The 17,715-nt window shown below is 40.8% G+C and overlaps 2 protein-coding genes across 43 annotated transcripts in view; one reads left to right on the forward strand and one right to left on the reverse strand.

Annotated features, from left to right (window-relative positions):
* The window catches only part of BCL2L11 (BCL2 like 11), a 56,856-nt gene extending 49,840 nt beyond the window's left edge, over positions 1-7,016 (forward strand). For all 8 annotated transcript variants that reach the window (XM_072988760.2, XM_072988733.2, XM_078382881.1 and 5 more), the window contains one exon: positions 395-7,016. In XM_072988760.2, coding sequence (XP_072844861.2) covers positions 395-717 — 323 coding nt within the window. In that variant the 3' untranslated portion in view covers positions 718-7,016. The remainder of the gene's footprint in view (positions 1-394) is intronic.
* LOC140704068 (uncharacterized) overlaps positions 1-17,715 on the reverse strand; it is a 342,640-nt gene that overhangs the window by 47,228 nt on the left and 277,697 nt on the right. For 32 of the 35 annotated variants that reach the window (XR_013540248.1, XR_013540245.1, XR_013540266.1 and 29 more), the window contains one exon: positions 13,630-13,729. Coding sequence is in view for 4 of the 35 variants with exons in the window: in XM_072988804.2 (XP_072844905.2) it covers positions 13,653-13,729 (77 nt within the window). In the remaining 31 variants the exon portion in view is untranslated. The other 3 variants (XM_078382888.1, XM_072988825.2, XM_072988817.2) reach the window with 3 other exon arrangements.

A 17,715-nucleotide genomic window follows, 5' to 3' on the forward strand; every position in this document is an offset into this window, starting at 1 on the left:
CACTTAGATTTCTTAATTTTGGGTTAGAAAAGTGGAGGTGGGGCATCTTATACACAGAAAATACGGTAAATCTTCAGTTCTCCTGATTTCAGTTCTACCTCTGGTTCATGGTTGGGTATTCTGTACTATTGAAACCTTCAGGTGCACGTAAGAGGTATCAGGTTGTACTATAATCTCATTGTGTAGTTCTAGTCCCTTGTTCTGCTGTCATAACTGGCTGGAGTGTTTCAGTATCATAGTGATACTTCTCCATGCATTGTCCCTGGTGTAGCTGTCCCGGATCCTTATCCAAAGTACTGATATGCAAGCACAGCAGTTCCAGTAAATTTGTAGTTCTTACTATCATACTGGATAACTGTATGAATTTAAAATGTCCTCTCTTTTCCTCTTGCAGGGTTTCTTGGATTACCAAGCAGTAAACCATCAGATCATAATTTTGCGCCTGTTGCATTACATTGTCCGCCTCATATGGAGAATGCAGTGACTAATGCCTTCAAGAAGCATTTGGGATTCTTTCTTGTTTCAAGCCACAGTGGCCATGAACAGTTTTTTTGGATGCAGTTAACCAGAGCCCTTCTGAATTTATGGGGACATTCAGAGAATGGAAAAATAGAGAGAGATCCAAAGTCAGTTTGGGCCTTGAAATTCAAAACATTTTTTAAAAGGGATTTAAAAAAAAAAAAAAGCAAAAGAAAGAAAATTTCCTGTACACAATGATGATGGATTTTTTTTTGAGCTCGGCCACCTTTTTTGAGGTGCAGGATTTCATTTGAAAGTAGAACTGACATCTTTTTCTTGCTGAAAATTTTTAATGAAATTGTACTATATAAAGCTTTCAAAAAATAATTGAAAGATGTTGGAAACATTTGAGTTACTCTTTCATCCTGCGACAGAATTGACTGAGCCAGCTACTTTCTAAAGCTGCCTTAGTTTTGTATTGAGAATTACTGTACAGTTTTCTTTGAAAAAAAAATCTTCCCATGCAGTGAAGAGGCCAGACTCTGGTAAGAGATCCTCTGTTGATTCTTAGTTACTTCCATGCACAAGAGTGTATTGTTAACGGAAGCTGGTGATAGCAAGATGGATGAACTGGCATTTGTGGCTACTCCAAAAAAAGAAAATCCTCTGTGCCATCTAAAATTCAGGTGCCCTTTCGTATGTTATACTCACAGAAGACGTTTGCAGTATATATATATATCTATTACAGCCATCTGCTGCGTAAGCACCAGTTTGGATCTCACATTGTGCAAAGCTTCTTCTTTTTGCAGCCCAGAGGAAGGAATCTTGAATTTGCTTTGAAAGTTGAGATTAAACTGTGAAAATTTTAATGGTCCAAATAATGACACCAGGTTGCCTTTTACACGTTTCTTCCTATATTCTTTGTATAGACAAATGTATGTATTCTGTAACATATACAAAAGTGGGAAGATGGGAGGGGGGGGCGGTATAGCAATAAATCATTGCATGTGGGTGAAAGCAGTCCCTACACCTGTGCAATATTGCCCCATGTTGTTATAACAGGGTCCTACTGTTTCGATCCTGCTTTTTTTTTTTTTAACTGTTCTTTAAATCCAGTTTTGGTGTATGTGTGTTTTAAACATTCTGGATGTTGTTATTGCTGCCTTTTTTCTGAAAGTATATTGTCATGAAAGATGACCTAGCAACCATAATGTGGAATGTATAAGGACTACTGACTCTTTGCATTGGTTTGAGATCAAGAACAGCACACTGTTCAGATTGATCAGGGGGTCAAAACTCCAAAAGATAAAAGCAGGAACAAAATTTGTCTAGCAAAAATACTGGTTGTTTTTTAAACAAACATAACTTTTTCTCCTCTTTTGAGAGCACCAGTTTCATACAAACAAAATTGGCAACTGGCTGTATTTTGGGGCTCCCAAAAGCTTGCAGTGCTTTCATAGGACTGTTTTTCAGGTGCTGTGAAAAAAGCAAAATTCTGGACTAAGGGTAAGCAATTTCAAATAGTTGAATACTGTATGCAGCTGTAAATTAGGTGGATCATGCACATTTTTTCTGCAAGTCATAGGGAGAGGAATAGACAGTAATCCCCAAACTGGTGTAGACTGGAGCATAGGAATGATTATCTTAAAAAATAAGTTACCATTTTGAATGTGTGTGGCACTGGGGAAAGTCCCTAACATCATTTAAATCCACACCTTTCACCTTTCTTTGCCCAAACAGAACACTGAAAGATCTGCCCAGTTCCTCAGTTGAGCCCATGTCTCACGTGCCAAGAGCAGGAGAACTCCAGCAAGCATAGGATCCGTAGGTAACTTGGGAGCAGAGCATTAGACCTTACCTCCCTTTGAAATTTTGGGCTGAACACACTCTCTCACCCCGCTCCATCTGCAACTTTGTCCAGAAGCTGCCCCTGTAGTATAGGAAGCTGCCTTGTATGTTTTGTCCAAACTTTTCCTCAGTAGGATTGCAGGAAGCTGTTTTATAAAAAACAAGACCCATTGGTCTGTCTAGCTTACTACTGTCTTCCACAGGTGATTTTTCAGTTCTCTATCTAGAGTGACTGGAGTTGGTATGTTTTGCATGCAAAACACATAGTCTACCATTGAACTACAACTTTTCCATCTTTGAATGTTGCACAGCTGAATAGAGGAGAAGACAGTGGAGCAATAACCCCCCTCTTCATTGGACTAGTCCATAATTGCAGGAAAGATAACTGCCTGCTAGTCCGGATACTGATAGAGAAAATAGATGTCTGGTAAACTTGGGGGGGATGGGACATTGTCCTGGGACTTTTGGGAAGCCCTTGTAATGATCAACGTTTGGAAAAGTTGCTTTATGGGATTGTAACTTCCCAAAAACCCCAGCACAATGGCCCTGAAAAGAAACTAGCATAGAGCGCCCCATGGAAATCATGCCCTCCTTTATGTTCAGAAATTGCATCACATTTTGTGAAGACATCCTTAGGTTTGTATTTACATCCAAAAGGACTGTGCGTTTGCTTTTAAAATAACAGATCTTAAATTCTCAGCGCAGTAAATTCTACACCATGTACAAAATTTAGTGAAGAGTCAACCGTGTTCCGTGTGCCTACAACCTTAACTTCAAAAAAAGAGAGGAGAAATTATTAAAATGTTGTTAAAGCAGAAACCTGAGCACAGTTATACAATGCTTCTCTTCTTTAAAAACAAGCTATGGCTTCCATGAAATCCCTCACCAATGGTTCTTGATTTATTACTATTATGTCAACCATCATTCCTGTGCATATCTACTCAGTTGAAAAGCTCTTACTCCTAGGGGGGTGGAATAGGAATGAAATCTAAATTGCTTTAGTCTTTGACTTGCCAGATGTCATGGATAATAGTAAAACCTAATTTAATTAGTAATAAAGTTTGAAGAACAAACCAGGCAGTAGCAATGATTTTATAGGAGATAAACAAGCATTTAACCTGTGCTGCAACCACATTATGGTACAATGGTTCATTTGTGGATTGGCTTTAAAGGTTCTGTGTATGTAAGTGCCCCTTATTCTGCTGTAACTCTGTAGTTTTATCTTACCAATGATCAGTTACATAACAATGGTGCAGAGTCTTTGCACAAAGCTTGGTTCAATTCAGTCATATATGAGACATGTTCCCAACTGTATGCCACTTTTCTCTGGTATCACCCATACCAGTTTAAAAGGTTGTGATTTCTTGCAAAAAATCATAGTCTTTTCTGAGCTGTGTGACAGCCATCCAAAGTGCTATTATATAATATAGAGAGATGTCATCTACAATAGCATAATATCTCTGTATTGTATTGTACACTGACCTCCAGTGCCTTGCCTGTGATATGTGCGGGATTATTCCACCTAGTGTAGATGTCTCCTGTGAAGATGGACAGAGATTTGTAAACATACATCAGCTTGAGTGTAGCTGCCTAAGAAGTGGATGGCACTCATGCCACTCACTTTTTGGAGAGAAGGGAGGATGGGAGGATGCATTTGATTTGGTCCCCTGCCTCTTCAAACAGGCAAATGCCTTTGTCCAAGTTAACAGTGCGGACCTGAGTGGCATTGCATGCATGTGTCTTACTTCAGTTTTGGAAACTGCATGTAACTTGTACATCCACAGATACCCCTCCTTGTCACAGATCCTGCTGGAGAGCTGTCACTGGGAGTTTTGTTTCTTCATAGGTGCAGCGCTTTCTGTGCCAGGCTGGTCACTGGAGGCTAAAATGGCTACACTGCAAATGACCTGGCCCCAGTATTTTTGTAAGAACACTGGGTAAAATCCTGTTGCCTAGTACAGTAAGCTGTAGTAAAGTAGACCCATTGCATCAGTGGGGATTTGGTGAGCCAACTCCACAAGTTCCATTGATTGAAATCAGTCTATCACATGTAGTTGTTTTTATGCTAAAGTAAGTTGCAACTAGAGTGAGCCCATTTGAACCAGTGGAACTTATGGATAAGTAGACTCAGCAAGTCCCCACCGATTCAATGGGTCTAGTTCAGTGCAACTTACTATGCTAAGCAACAAGACTTCAGTCATTATTTACTTTTCCTTTCTTATTTTGGCCAGTGATTTGGATTTTATTTTGTCCTGTCCTGTTAATATTAAACATTGCTAAACAAATAGATTTATGTGGCTAGCTCACTCAGATAATGTACGCTGGTGACTTTTCAAATCATTCAGAAAGCCAGAGAAATATAAAGAGACCCTTTCTGTTCCAGCTTTACCAATGTTGATTCCCAACTTTTAAACAAAAAAAACCTACTCCTGGTTGGAAGTTTGCCAGTAATATTATCTAACTAGAGAAATGCTGTATTCAATTTGGCCGTATTTTCAATTGGAGTGGTGAGTCAGTCTCTTTGAAGCCAAACTGACTCACCTTGGTTGTCACCACTGACCCACAATGCTGCTGTCTAAAATCATATTTGTGAATAGATGACATATTTCACAACTCACCAAAGCGCAATTTCTGTTCAGAGTAACCTTTTGCTCATGCTTCTGTACTTGGAGCACACTGGTTTTAATTCTTTTTAATATAAAATACCCCTACATGCATTCAGTCGGTGGTTGGGATCCAGGGACTTTCTGCATGGACCTGTACATATGACACCCTGCCTTAAGAGCTGGCTTCCATGGGGTGTTAGAAGAATGAGGAGCTGCTGTGGAAAGGGCAAGGGCTTAAAAGTCCCCATAGGTAACCAGCAGCTTCTACATGCGCCTTCTGACCCAACCCAACCCTTTTCTCCCCTCTTTCTTCTAAGGCTCGGCTGGCCCAGTGCCTTGAGATGTGTACACATTCATATGTGTTAACCATTCACATGGGAGTGCAATTAGCTTGCTGCCATGGCTTCAGGCAAACTCATTGTAAGCCTAATAAATATTTTTAAAATTCTGTGAATTATAACGTAAACAGTAAATGACAAGATATTGGCACTGTGTGACCCAAACCCAAGCTCTCTTGTATTTCAAGAAATCGCTAACAGACCTTAAATCTATAATGTATATCTGTATGTATCTTAAAAAGCTACATTGGAAAAGGCCCATTTGGTTTTTCATAGTTCAGCGCAGGTTTTGTGCCTTGACAACCCCACTGTGTCCTCAGTAGCATTGTGGATTTTTTAAAATCTTGATGTCAATTAATATATCTAACCTTCTTGTCCTACAGGAATTTAAAGGAAAAAAACCTTTTCTAGAATTTTTTAAAAAATAATCCTGCCAAAACATTTAATGAAGTTTTTTTTTTGTTATGGAGAAACCAGATCCAAATTTCTTTGTAGAGAAATTGTGTCTACTATGACTTTCTGTGCTTTTTTCCTTTCAATGACTGTAAATATTTGAGTATTTATTAGAATAGATCAGTTCTTCTTTATCTGAGCCAAATGTTACCTGTGTGCAATGTTTCTCTTTTCTAACTATGTCATGTAAGATTTTTTGTACAGTAGCAGAAGTAAATTTCTCTATACTTTTTTTGGTAGAATTTACCTTGTTAAATACTGTAGATTCCTTTTTCTTTGTAATTAATGCACTCTACTGTTCATAATGCTGTAACTTGTAGAAATGTTGTATATTTATTTTCTGCTTATTTAAGTTGTTGTAAAGTCCTTTTGTTTTTCTTCGAATTTTACCAAGTATATATGGAAATAGTGGTTGATCAGTTTAGAGCACTGTCTACTAGTTTGGGATAATTGATCCTGTCTTAGATTATTTTTTAAACCTCTTGGTTTCCTACCACCTCTCTTGCCACCTTCCCTATCTTACTAGGATGATCAAATATGAAGTAAAGGCAGGGATGAGGGATTGTCATTGGGGAAGAACTGCACATGGTCAAGATTCACATCTCATTTATTCCTTCTTACCACGAATTTCTTCTAGATAGCTCTGGGGAGACTGAAGATGACTTACACAGAAATTTATCAATGCATCATGCAGTGCTCTGAACTAGTCAGTCTTCTAAAAGGATAAATATGACCTGAAATCACCTGCACATACCATGTGTCTATAGAGAATTCAGCTGCCCACAACATCCCATCTCAAAAGTAGATTTATGTAGAGAACTCATTAGGTGCCAGTTCACAACCTTTTTGGTGCTTCCTGTTTCTTCCTTCAATGTGCTTACATGAAGGGCTGTTAAGACCTCATCTCTTGACCTCAATTTATGTAGCACAGGATATAGCTGTTACCTCATGAACAAGAAGTACCTGAAGTTTATTCAATAACTACTAAAATTTTAGGGGAAGATTGAAATTTTGCACCCTGGTTTAAAGACCACTAGTTACTGTATGGCAGCACCTTGTCATCAGGTACAAACATCAATGTAGCACTGATCTTGTACTGATTGATCACTAATGTGTTTCATAGAACCCAGCATATGTAGCATTTTTATTGCAGTTTCCCTGGCTTACTTGTGTTTTGCACTGATGAAAATTTGACAGGGTAATTGCCACTTTACTTGTGCAATACTGCTGTAAATAACTGCAGATCTTTTTTAAGATGCAATCTTTTATGTTCTTAATAATGAATTTTATATAAATAAAACTTTCAACTATTCATTGTGTGCTTCATTTCCCTTTTACTTAACAGCAGGTTTTTCATAGGATTGCTTATTCTTACAACTGCACTGATGTGTGTAGAAATGTAGAACTATGGATTAGAAGTGGTTACCTAGATGCACTTGAACAGAAAATGTGAACATGCAGCCCATAATATGTGCATAGTGAAAAAATCCTCAAGAATGGTTGCTCAGATTATAGGCAATCTGCTAATATATCTAGGCCAGAATCCTATTAGTAAACAATGGTTCTGAGGCCAGGGTCCTCCATGTTTATGCTTTCCAATCTCTGGCTTGCAGTTACACAAGGTAGAGATCTCTCTGCTGACAGCAGCAGGTTTTCTACTTTTGCAAGGGGGTCACAGATTTACATGGAAAAACCCATTTTGTGCATGGTTCAGATTAAACAGGATATTGGTATTTAGCCATTTCTGAAGTTGGAGGTATAGAACAGGGTAACTAAGGTAAAGTCACAGCATCTTTCCTCTTAAGTATGTAAAGTGTTTGGGGGCTTACTTGTTTTTAAAGAATAAATTGATGAGAGTCTTTCATGTGTGTTCCATATCTTATTTGTCCTACCTTGACCAGGTTGTGAACGGTTTTCAACTGAAACTTCCATGGTCAACATAACAGTAGTAGTAGTAATAACAGCAATAATCTTAGAACTGTAGAGTTGGAAGGGACCCTATGGATCATCAAGTCCAGCCTCTGTCGAGGCACAGTGGAGAACTGAACACTCAACCTCTGGCTCTGCAGCCAGATGCCTAAACCACTGGACTCCTTAAGGGTTATTTTTTTTTCTACAGCAGGCAAAACTTAATGTTAATGTGATGCCCAGCTATTTTAGCATTAATGCAAGAACAGTGAGGCAAACGTTTTTTTAAAAAATACGCACACACGCATGTATCAACCTTAGCCAACAACAGTGTAAAACTTTTGGGCATTTCATGACCCCATGGACCAGAGCACACCAGGCCCTCCTGTCTTCCACTGCCTCTCAGAGTTGGACCAAATTCATGTTGGTAGCTTCGATGACACTGTTCAGCCATCTTGTCCTCTGAGCTCCCCTTCTCCTCTTGCCTTCATACTTTCCCAACATCACCATCTTTTCCAGGGAGTCTTCTCTTCTCATGAGATGGCCAAAGTATTGGAGCCTCAGTTTCAGGATCTGTCCTTCCAGTGAGCACTCAGAGTTGATTTCCTTCAGAATGGATAGGTTTGTTCTCTTTGCAGTCCAGGGGACTCTCAAGAGTCTCCTCCAGCATCATAATTTAAAAGCATCAATTATTTGGCAGTCAGCCTTCTTTATAGTCCAGCTCTCACTTCCATACATCACTTCTGGAAAAACCACAACTTTGACTATATGGACCTTTTGTCAGTAAGGCGATGTCTCTGTTTTTTAAGATGCTGTCTAGGTTTGTCATTGCTCTCCACCCCAGAAGCCGGTGTCTTTTAATTTCGTGGCTGCTGTCATCATCTGCAGTGATCATGGAGCCCAAGAAGGTAACATCTGTCACTGCCTCCATACCTTCCCCTTCTATTGCCCAGGAGGTGATGGAACCAGTGGCCGTGATCTTAGTTTTTTTCTGTTTTGTTTTTTTGATGTTGAGCTTCAGACCATTTTCATTAAGAGGTGAAAGAGCAGAGTGCACTTTCTGCCATCAGAGTGGTATCATCATTTGGGCATTGAGCTAGTGCAAATACAGCATTGAAGCACCTTAATGCCAGACAGTTAACCATTGGGATGTGAGTCCTGGTAAATCCTCATCTCAAAATCTCCTGCCACTAAGTGACACAAAAGGAAGTGGAACAAATGCTGCAGCTGGAAGAGCCCTAGATGAAGACTGAAGATTAATTAATTATGAATAATAAGGAAAAAGTAGACAGAAAATATTTTCTATCACATGCACAATATTAGAACCTATGATAAGGTAGTTACAGTGGTGCCTTGCTTAATGATGTTAACTGGTTCCCAAAAAGAACATCGCTATGGGAAAACATCGCTAAGTGAAACACCATTTCTCATAGGAATGCATTAAAACCGGATAATCCGTTCCAATAGGAACAGATTACCGTCCTTAAGCGAAAATCGCCATAGGAAACATCGCTAAGCAAAACAATGTTTCCTCCATTGGAATGCACTGAAGCCTATTCAATGCATTTCAATGGTTTTGACAGGTCCGTTTTCGCTATTTTTGAAGTGTCTTAAAATGTTCAAAAACTGTTTTAAATGCTTGGAATCGTTAGTGCACCTTGTAAAACCTTTGCAAACTTGGCTTTGTTGTGACTCTTCGTTAATTTTTGGTGAATTTCCCCCCATTGGAATGCATTGAACTGTAGGTTTGTCAAACCTACAGTTCAATGCATTCCAATGGGGGAGAAAAAAATTCACCAAAAATTAACGAAGAGTCACAACAAAGCCAAGTTAAGTTTGCAAAGGTTTTACAAGGTGCACCAACGATTCCAAGCATTTAAAACAGTTTTTGAACATTTTAAGACACTTTAAAAATAGCGAAAACGGACATCGCTAAGCAAAACAGGGGGACCTAAACTGTCATTGCTAAGCGAGGCATGGTCCTGAACATCGCTATGCAAAATTTCCCCATAGGAAACATTGCTAAACGGAGTGCAAAATCGCTCCTAAAACCTCATCGCTAAGCGGATACATCGTTAAATGAGGCAATCGCTAAGTGAGGCACCACTGTATTGTGATAAGTGAAGTAAGTAAATCTTCACCTATAAATGGTTGGTATGTTTTCTGGGGATAGAAATGCTTCAATCACTCATGGAAAGAGCCTCCACTTTATTTTCAGGGATTCTCCCCTCCCACGTAGCCCATTCAAAAGGATCCTCTAATCCTCCGCTATTCTGGTGGTAAGTTGAGGGACTAATGTGCAGAAGAGGGAATGGGGATGTCATCCCGTAACCCAGTTACACATGCCTACATCTGGATCCAACCCATTGAATCCATAGTGAAGGGTGTCGCTAGTGGAAAAGACAACAGCCATTCACTCAGATGGCTTTGATAAAGATGTACAGTATTGAGCAAAGTAATGGAGGGTGGGTTTATCAACAGCTGTTAGCCATGGTGTGTAAATGAAACCCACATGTTTAGAAGAAATATGGTTCTGATTAGAAGATCCCCAGAGGAAAACAATGGGGACTGGCTATCATCTTAACAGCCCACCCGTCAGCTTCCCAGGCCCATAATATTCTGGCCACTCTTGGAAACATTATGCTGAATCAAATGAACCTTTGGTCTGATCTTGCAGGCTGCTGGTAGTGTTCTTAATATCAAAGATATGAAAGTGACTTGCATGAAGTCATTGTGCTAATAACTGCAAAAAGATTGGTGAGCCACAAACATTTTTCACTTTCTCTCCGAGCCCTGATGGTTAACTATATTTATATACTGTCTAGTCTATCAACTCTTGGGTTTTTGTTTTGTTTTTAAACTAAGATTACGAGAATTCTATAACAAAGAATACAATAATGGATCAAAAATCCAGTTACCAATATATACTTAAGATGCCCTCCCACATACCAAGTCCCTGGTGCTTGAGTATACACTTTGAAATGCTGTGTATACTGATACAAAAAAACAACTCAAAAACAAGTTTTAGGTTGGATAATTTTATTGTATCACTTAAAAGGTTAGAATTAATGATCCAATACAGGATTTGCCCAAACCAGAACTTTGTTTCTAAGTGTAGATCGCATATCAACTTTTCCTGATCGAAAAAAATAGCCACTTCCTTACTGAAAAATAAAAATATAATTGTTTTGCAAAGGCAAAACGAACATGGCTAAAGAGTATGTAACAAATCAAGAAGAAGGACTTCAGGTGTTCTTATAAGATTATCAGTACAGAACCCAAGTGAAGAACTATGACAGCATAGATCCATCGGCATCTATTTTAGTAGTCCACTGTCTCTAATTAAATTGGCATGGGAGGTCCCATGATTGCTGAGTAAAAACAGAGACCTTCTTAACTAGCAGCCATTCACTGCTGAGATTTACATCAATGGGGTTTAATATGCTTGTGGATATAAGTACTAGGACGCTAGGCTGGTTTTGATTTTAAAACAACAACTTTATTTTTTACCCCACCTTTCTCCTTAAAAAGGACCCAAGGTGACTTACATCATTTAAAGCTAAAAATAGTAAGCATACAAATATCCAAAAAGAATCAAACAAATACCACACTGAAAATGGTAAACAAAACAAACACACACACAAACACAAAAACACCAGATTTCAAAGCAACCAGGTATTTAAAAACTCCTCTCAGCCTGTATGAAGAGAAAGGTCTTTGTCTGCTTGCAGAAGGCAGCAGAGATAGGGGGGAGAGTTCCAGAGTCTGGGTGCAGCCACAGAGAAGGCCCTGTACCACACCTATGAAGGTGGCGAGACGGAGAGGAAGGGCTCTTCTGATGACCTTAACGCTCAAGCAGGCTCCTAAAGGGAGACACAGTCTTTGAGATAGCTTGGACCCAAGCCATTTAGTGCTATATAGGTTAAAATCAACACTTCTGAATGGTGCCTGGAACCGGATCATCAGCCAGTGGAGCTGCTGTAACGGGGTGTGGTGGTGGTGGGTGCATGTTATGTGATCCCTGTAATCAGCTCTGGTTAACAATCAGGCTACAACCTTTTGGACCCTCTGGAGTTTCCGAATACTTTCCTAAGGCAGCCCCACATAGAGCGCATTACAGTAATCGAGCCGGGATGTAACTAAGGCATGTGTCACCGTGGCCAGATTACTCCAGGAATGGATGCAGCTAGTTGTAACTGTGCAAAGCACTCCTGGCACCACTGCTGAAACCTGGGCATCGAGGTTTAGAGGCAAATCCAGGACTCTCAAGCTGCGCACCTGAATTTTCATAGGGAGTGTAACCCCATCTAGCACAGGGCTGCGTTCCTGTTCCTTGACCTGCCTATTCACTGACTAGAAGCACCTCTGTCTTCTCTGGATTAAGATTCAGTTTGTTCACCTTCATCTAATCCAGCACTGACACCAGAGACCGATTTATTACTGAAATAGCTTCCTCAGATTTAGATGGAAAAGAGATTTTTTTATAAGATTCATTAATAATCAATTTCCAACAAATTCTTCAAATCACATCCTCTACATTAATTTGGTCCAAAATAAAGACAAATTAGTTCTGGTCTTAGTTCTGCTGGCCGCTCCAACTAGTGATAAGGTTTCTACTGAATATGTCTGGATCAGGAGGCTTTCTCAAGGCCACATCAAGCTATGGACAACCTGCTTTTCTCTATACAGTATAGGTAAAAGTGGGTGTGTAAATTGGACAAGGACCAACGTAGCTCTAAGGAACATTGCATTTCTCTGAACTGAACTGCCCCACATACAGAGATGTTTATTTGCTCTGAGAGGGAAAACACAGAGGTATCTGTTAGGTTCTTCAGCATGAAGGAAATAGTGAGAGAAGGACCCATTCGACATGGTGTTTAAGCTCCCCAGTCTGTAGAAGGGGTTGCTGCTTTTACTTTTGGGAAGGGGAAGGTTGGTCTTAAACCTGCATCTGTATTTGCCCCTTCCAGAGATTGCCCTTGGTAGAGCTGAGTAAACATGTGTAGGCTTCAGATTAAGTAAACTAAGCAAAATACTTTCTGTTACTAAGCAATATAGCACATAAGCAATTTATTTTGTGTCACACATTCAAGTCACAGCATTTCTTATTGAAGAACTGGAGAAAATTTTGCTTTCGGATACATTTAGTTCAGTGTAGAATAATACAGAATAATCTTGCTAGTATGCAGGGTATGCAGTAAAGCAGAGGCAGACAATTTCAGAGGACTTGTAGGCCAAATTTTCCACCTGCAGGACCCAACACAGATCGCGCAATACATCAGGGAGGTTGGCAAATCCTTGGGACCAAGTCTGAGTTTTTGGGACCAAGTCTGAGTCCTTATTAAAAGCAAGCCTCCCCCCTCCAGAAAAAAAGAGGTGGGTGGGTTCTGAGTTACAAGTCAAGTCCAAGTCATTTAGGGGGTCAAATCTGAGTCGCATGAAGTCACCGGTGCGACTTAAGTCCGATTTGACAGCGAGTCATGCAACTCAAGTCCCCATCCCTGCTATATACCTATTTTTTAAAATGTGAAAATCAAAACCAAAATGCTCTGAAAGCCCAGTTTTAGTTTTGTTTTGGGGTACTGGGGGAAAACCAATATATATTAGCTGGGGCAGGTCTTTGCTGAGGGAGGCCATCAAGAGAGCCAAAAGGATTCTGCGGTTTGCCTTAAGGCTATAAGCAGCCCACAGACTGAACTCCACGCAATAAACAGACCCACACCTGTCCCTCTGAAAGTTACTTTCCTAATGCAACAGAAGCCAAATGTGATAGACACTGCATTGCAGGGGTGGAGGACAAAGCTTACCGCCAGTAACAGAGTAAATATCTGAATTCTGTGGTTTATCATATAACAGCCTTCTCCACTCCCAGGGGATCAAAATCTGGTAGTACAGAGTGAATTTTTTCCCCCACACCCCTGTTGGTAAACAAGTCCCAATAATTCTTTTACATTCCAGAAACATAACAGAGTGTCCCAATCTAACACACTTCTAAATGTATTAGTCACAACAATTACCTTCTCTGCGTAAGAATGGAAGATCAAATCGATTTCTTGGAATAGGCCAGCTCATTCATTCCTGAGAGTGGAGAATCAATGGAAAGCTTTCTTCTGCAGCCTGCAATAGATATGAAATAGGTTTATTGCATTGTAACAGCAGCCAGTTCTGCTGTAGCTTGAGATCCTCTCATTGTTTGTCCATTCCAGCCAAATAGAGGGACAATTATCCTGTCAAAGCTCTGTGGATACACATAACCTGACTGTTGAATATAATGGAAAATTAAACTGGCATAGACAACTAGCTATCCTGAACAAGCTAACCGACCGCTTCATTTCTTTGAACTTAGGGCTATTTATACGTTTGAGGGCTTAATCAGTAAGACTAAAGCTGAATAAAAGAGCCTCTAGCTAATCAGGGCATCTCCAGCAACATCAATTTCATCTGGAAATGATTTGCACTGCAAACAAAAGGGTCATGACTACAGTACTGTGTGTGTGTGTGTGTGTGTGTGTGTGTGTGTGTGTGTGTGTGTGTGTGTGTGTGTGTGTGTGTGTGTGTGTGTGTGTGTGTGTGTGGAGGGTCATATCATCTCTTCAATGGGGAAGCACTTAGCCCAACCTGTGATTAGCCACCTATGCACTAGCCATGACTCAAACATCAGAGGTCCAGCTATTCCACCTAAGCCCAAAATACGTGTGTAGTTGATGAGCCTGTTGGGCGAACAACTTGCTACATACAAGTCTCCTGGTCTGTTTTATCAGCCTCAAAGTTTCTCAGCTAGTAATGTTCAAGTGACAAAAAACATCCCTGTGTTGGCCTTCCATCCTCCAACTTGTTATGCTGTTGGGGGAGAAAACGGAGCTTGGGGAAGAAAGGATGAGCCCCGAGTAGGGTAGATAATCTATCCCCTGTCTGTATATTCGCACTGCACAATCTCTCCTTGTGGGCTAGCCTGTTCCTCGTTTCTCTCCTGACCAGTACTGTGTTAAGAAATAACCCCGTGGGGTGATTATATTGGAGAAGTAGTGGGCAAGGAAAAAGTTAAACACTGCTGTCTCCCATCCATCCCCCTACATAAATTCTGCACAGTCATCACCAACAACTGAGAAACATGTCATGTGTAACTCTGCGTATACTGTGAGTCATGGCCACATCATGTCACAATCCAGGTATATGCCTTCTGTATCTACTCACGCTCCCCCATGAGTATGCAAAGAAGGCAGAGAATGTCAGCTGACCACAAAGACTTTTATAAGCTGATTTCCTTTTTTTCAGTGTCATTTGACCCCTAAACAAGTCACTCCTAGAGGTCGCAGCTTAATTACAGACACTAAAACCTGTTCTCAAGTCACACACTCCACCCTCTACCATACAACGAGCTTTGTCTGGCAGGCGTATGCTGCCATGCCTGATCCTAAATGTTGAACCTGAGACATTCACCCACCAGCTGCCATGATTTCTCCCCACTAAAATGCACACATCACAAATGAATAATCTACCTGAGACTTCTATGCTTTCTGGGGAAGGATAAATGGCAAGCAGTCTTTAGACAAGTGTAGGCAAAGTGTAGCCCAAGAAACACATAAGGCTTCGAAGGCTGTTTTTGTAGCCCTGAACGTTGTGCGATTTCTTTCATGTTGGAATACAATGTCTTGCAGATGCTCCCCCACCATCTCCAAAAAGGAAACTGAATTTTCAGCAACATTTGGTTTTGATCAAAGTTCCCTCTAAGGTGGGTGCCTATGCATGCACACACAACTTTGCCTCCCTCTAAGCAGGACTCCTCCACGCACCCACAGTAATTGTTTTCAGACCCTTTGGTTCTGGTTGCAACAGAACCCCACGCATACAAGTGGTGCCACACAAATGCAGGGCAGCGTCACATGTGCAAACAGCAGAGCCCCAACCAGTGGGACTGAAAATTAGAGGGAATGTTGGTTCTGTTGCTATGTAGTTCCTATTTGTTGTCAGAACATGTAGGGGCCCTGATAAGTCCTGTGAGTAAAGAACTGGATTTGGAGCCCTCCAAAATGGCCTTCTTCCACCTTGAGACTGATCTTTGCCTTCCTTTTGCCTATTCAGGAACAAAGGAACTGCCTCCAACCCAAATAGGAAATGAAACAGGCATTGCTGCCTTGATGTAAAACGAGTCAGGTGACTTCATCCAGAGGCCTATCATAGAATTGTGTTTTTTTTTACTGTTCCTGACCAGACAAGGAGAACATGGCCCTAACAGAAGGCAATTGGAGATATCTAATGGTAAACAGAAAGATAAAAATCCAGCCACAATTCTCTTCCTCCAGCTTCTAAAATACTTCTTATATCTTTTAAAAAAATAATAATATTGGAACGCCCCTTTTCCATAAGATTGCCAGAGATTATTATTTGGTTTGTGTAAAAATAGGCATCCTCAATTTGCTTGTTCTTTGTGGTTTCCGATGATTAGTTTTTCACCAGAGCTCAAAAAAAAAAAGGGGGGGGGTTACTTTTGAAAGCTCCCAGAAACACCTTGCCATCGTGGCTGTAAGATTCTGGGAACTGTAATAAAAAAAGGAACTCTGTAATGTCTTTAGATTTTAGAACTGCAGAGCTGGAAGGGACCCTGTGGATCATCCAGTCCAGCCCCTGTCGAGAAGGCACAAGTGGGGAATCGAACTCCCAACCTCTAGCTCTACAGCCAGATGCCTAAACCACTTTTGGCTTGTCTGTCTCAGAGGCCAGAAAGGGATGCTAGAACCAGCCTGTTAAGAGTTAGACCTGAAACCTTGTTAGTGTTGCAGAGAGCTGATGCAGCACTCTTTCCCATTCGTCTTAAAACAGACTTGAAAAGAAACCTGACCTAAAGACCAATCACTAAACAAAATAAGCTAATTTTCATGACCCCAGAAGTGAAAGGAGCTTGTGCTGTGACAACCTATGTGCTCATATTTGTTTTTAAAATGTGTCCCTTTTCCAGTTATCTCTGCAGTCGTTTTTTTTGCTTTAGACATTGCTGTCTGCTAGGCTTAGATATACTGAAATAACGGTCCTTAATTATTAGAGGAATAACAAATATGAGAATTTTGTGTCCTAGAAGTACTTCTTAATCTACCGTCCACAGGAAATCCACCTGATCAGCAGACGGCCTGCTTAACCGTTTACTTAAATTGTATATACACTGGTATGGAATTTCGTAGATTCGGATGCAAGAGCCGTCATTGGCTTGTTCCTCCGAGCAGCTGCGTTTTGGTGTGGGAAACAGGGAGAGATAGGGTTACAGCTGGCCTGTGCACACTTTGCTGAATCAGCAGGCTGTCTCCGCACTCTGGCAGGCTTCCTTCATCAAGGAGCATGCAGCAGGCGCAGCGGCAGCCACAGTTCCAGTACTGTGTTTGTGAAGATGTGGCCGTAGAGGAGGGAGACAGAGAGAGACAGCAAGACAAGGGCTTTTATCTGTTTATAAGCCAAGAGTCTTCCAAGGCACAAATGCTTTAAAACCTGTAGAGGAGCAGAGAGATGCAGCGTCTTTTGAGATTAATAGCCTGTCCACAGTGTAAAATTTGGTGCAATCCAGGCCAGTGTTCAAAAGGTCTTTATCTTCAGAACAATCTATTTTAACTCTTTCTTAAGTTGGCATCTGTCTGCAAAGGCTGAACAAAGAGCTATTTTGCATCTCAAGGAATGGTCTCAAAAAGACTGCATGCCCTAGCCCTATGCCAGAATGATACGGGCCAGCTCTTAAAGGGGAAGGACGGATAATTTTCAGTAGAACTGCAAGCCGACAAGGTCTTTCCCTCCCCCATGCCGAACAGTGTTATAAGGGAGCCATACATTGTAACTGTATGCCAGTGTGGACAGACTCTAAGAGTGCTATTTCTCAATGGATTTACAAATGTTATTCTTTCGACTGCTTCACGGCATATCTGCGGCACTACCTGGAAAAATCTGTTGTTTTGAACTACCATTTGTAGATTCTCCAACCTGGTTGGGGCTATAATCTTGTGACAGAACTGCTGCAGAAACTGGGGGTGGTGATGGTGGTTTGCACCAATTTTTTTGAAACCCCTTCTACAGCGCTATTCATCACATGAAATGTTCACTAAGTATCCAAACATCCCAGGCTC

The sequence above is a fragment of the Pogona vitticeps genome, chromosome 1, assembly GCF_051106095.1.
Source record: "Pogona vitticeps strain Pit_001003342236 chromosome 1, PviZW2.1, whole genome shotgun sequence".
NCBI classification, from domain to species: Eukaryota; Metazoa; Chordata; class Lepidosauria; order Squamata; family Agamidae; genus Pogona; species Pogona vitticeps.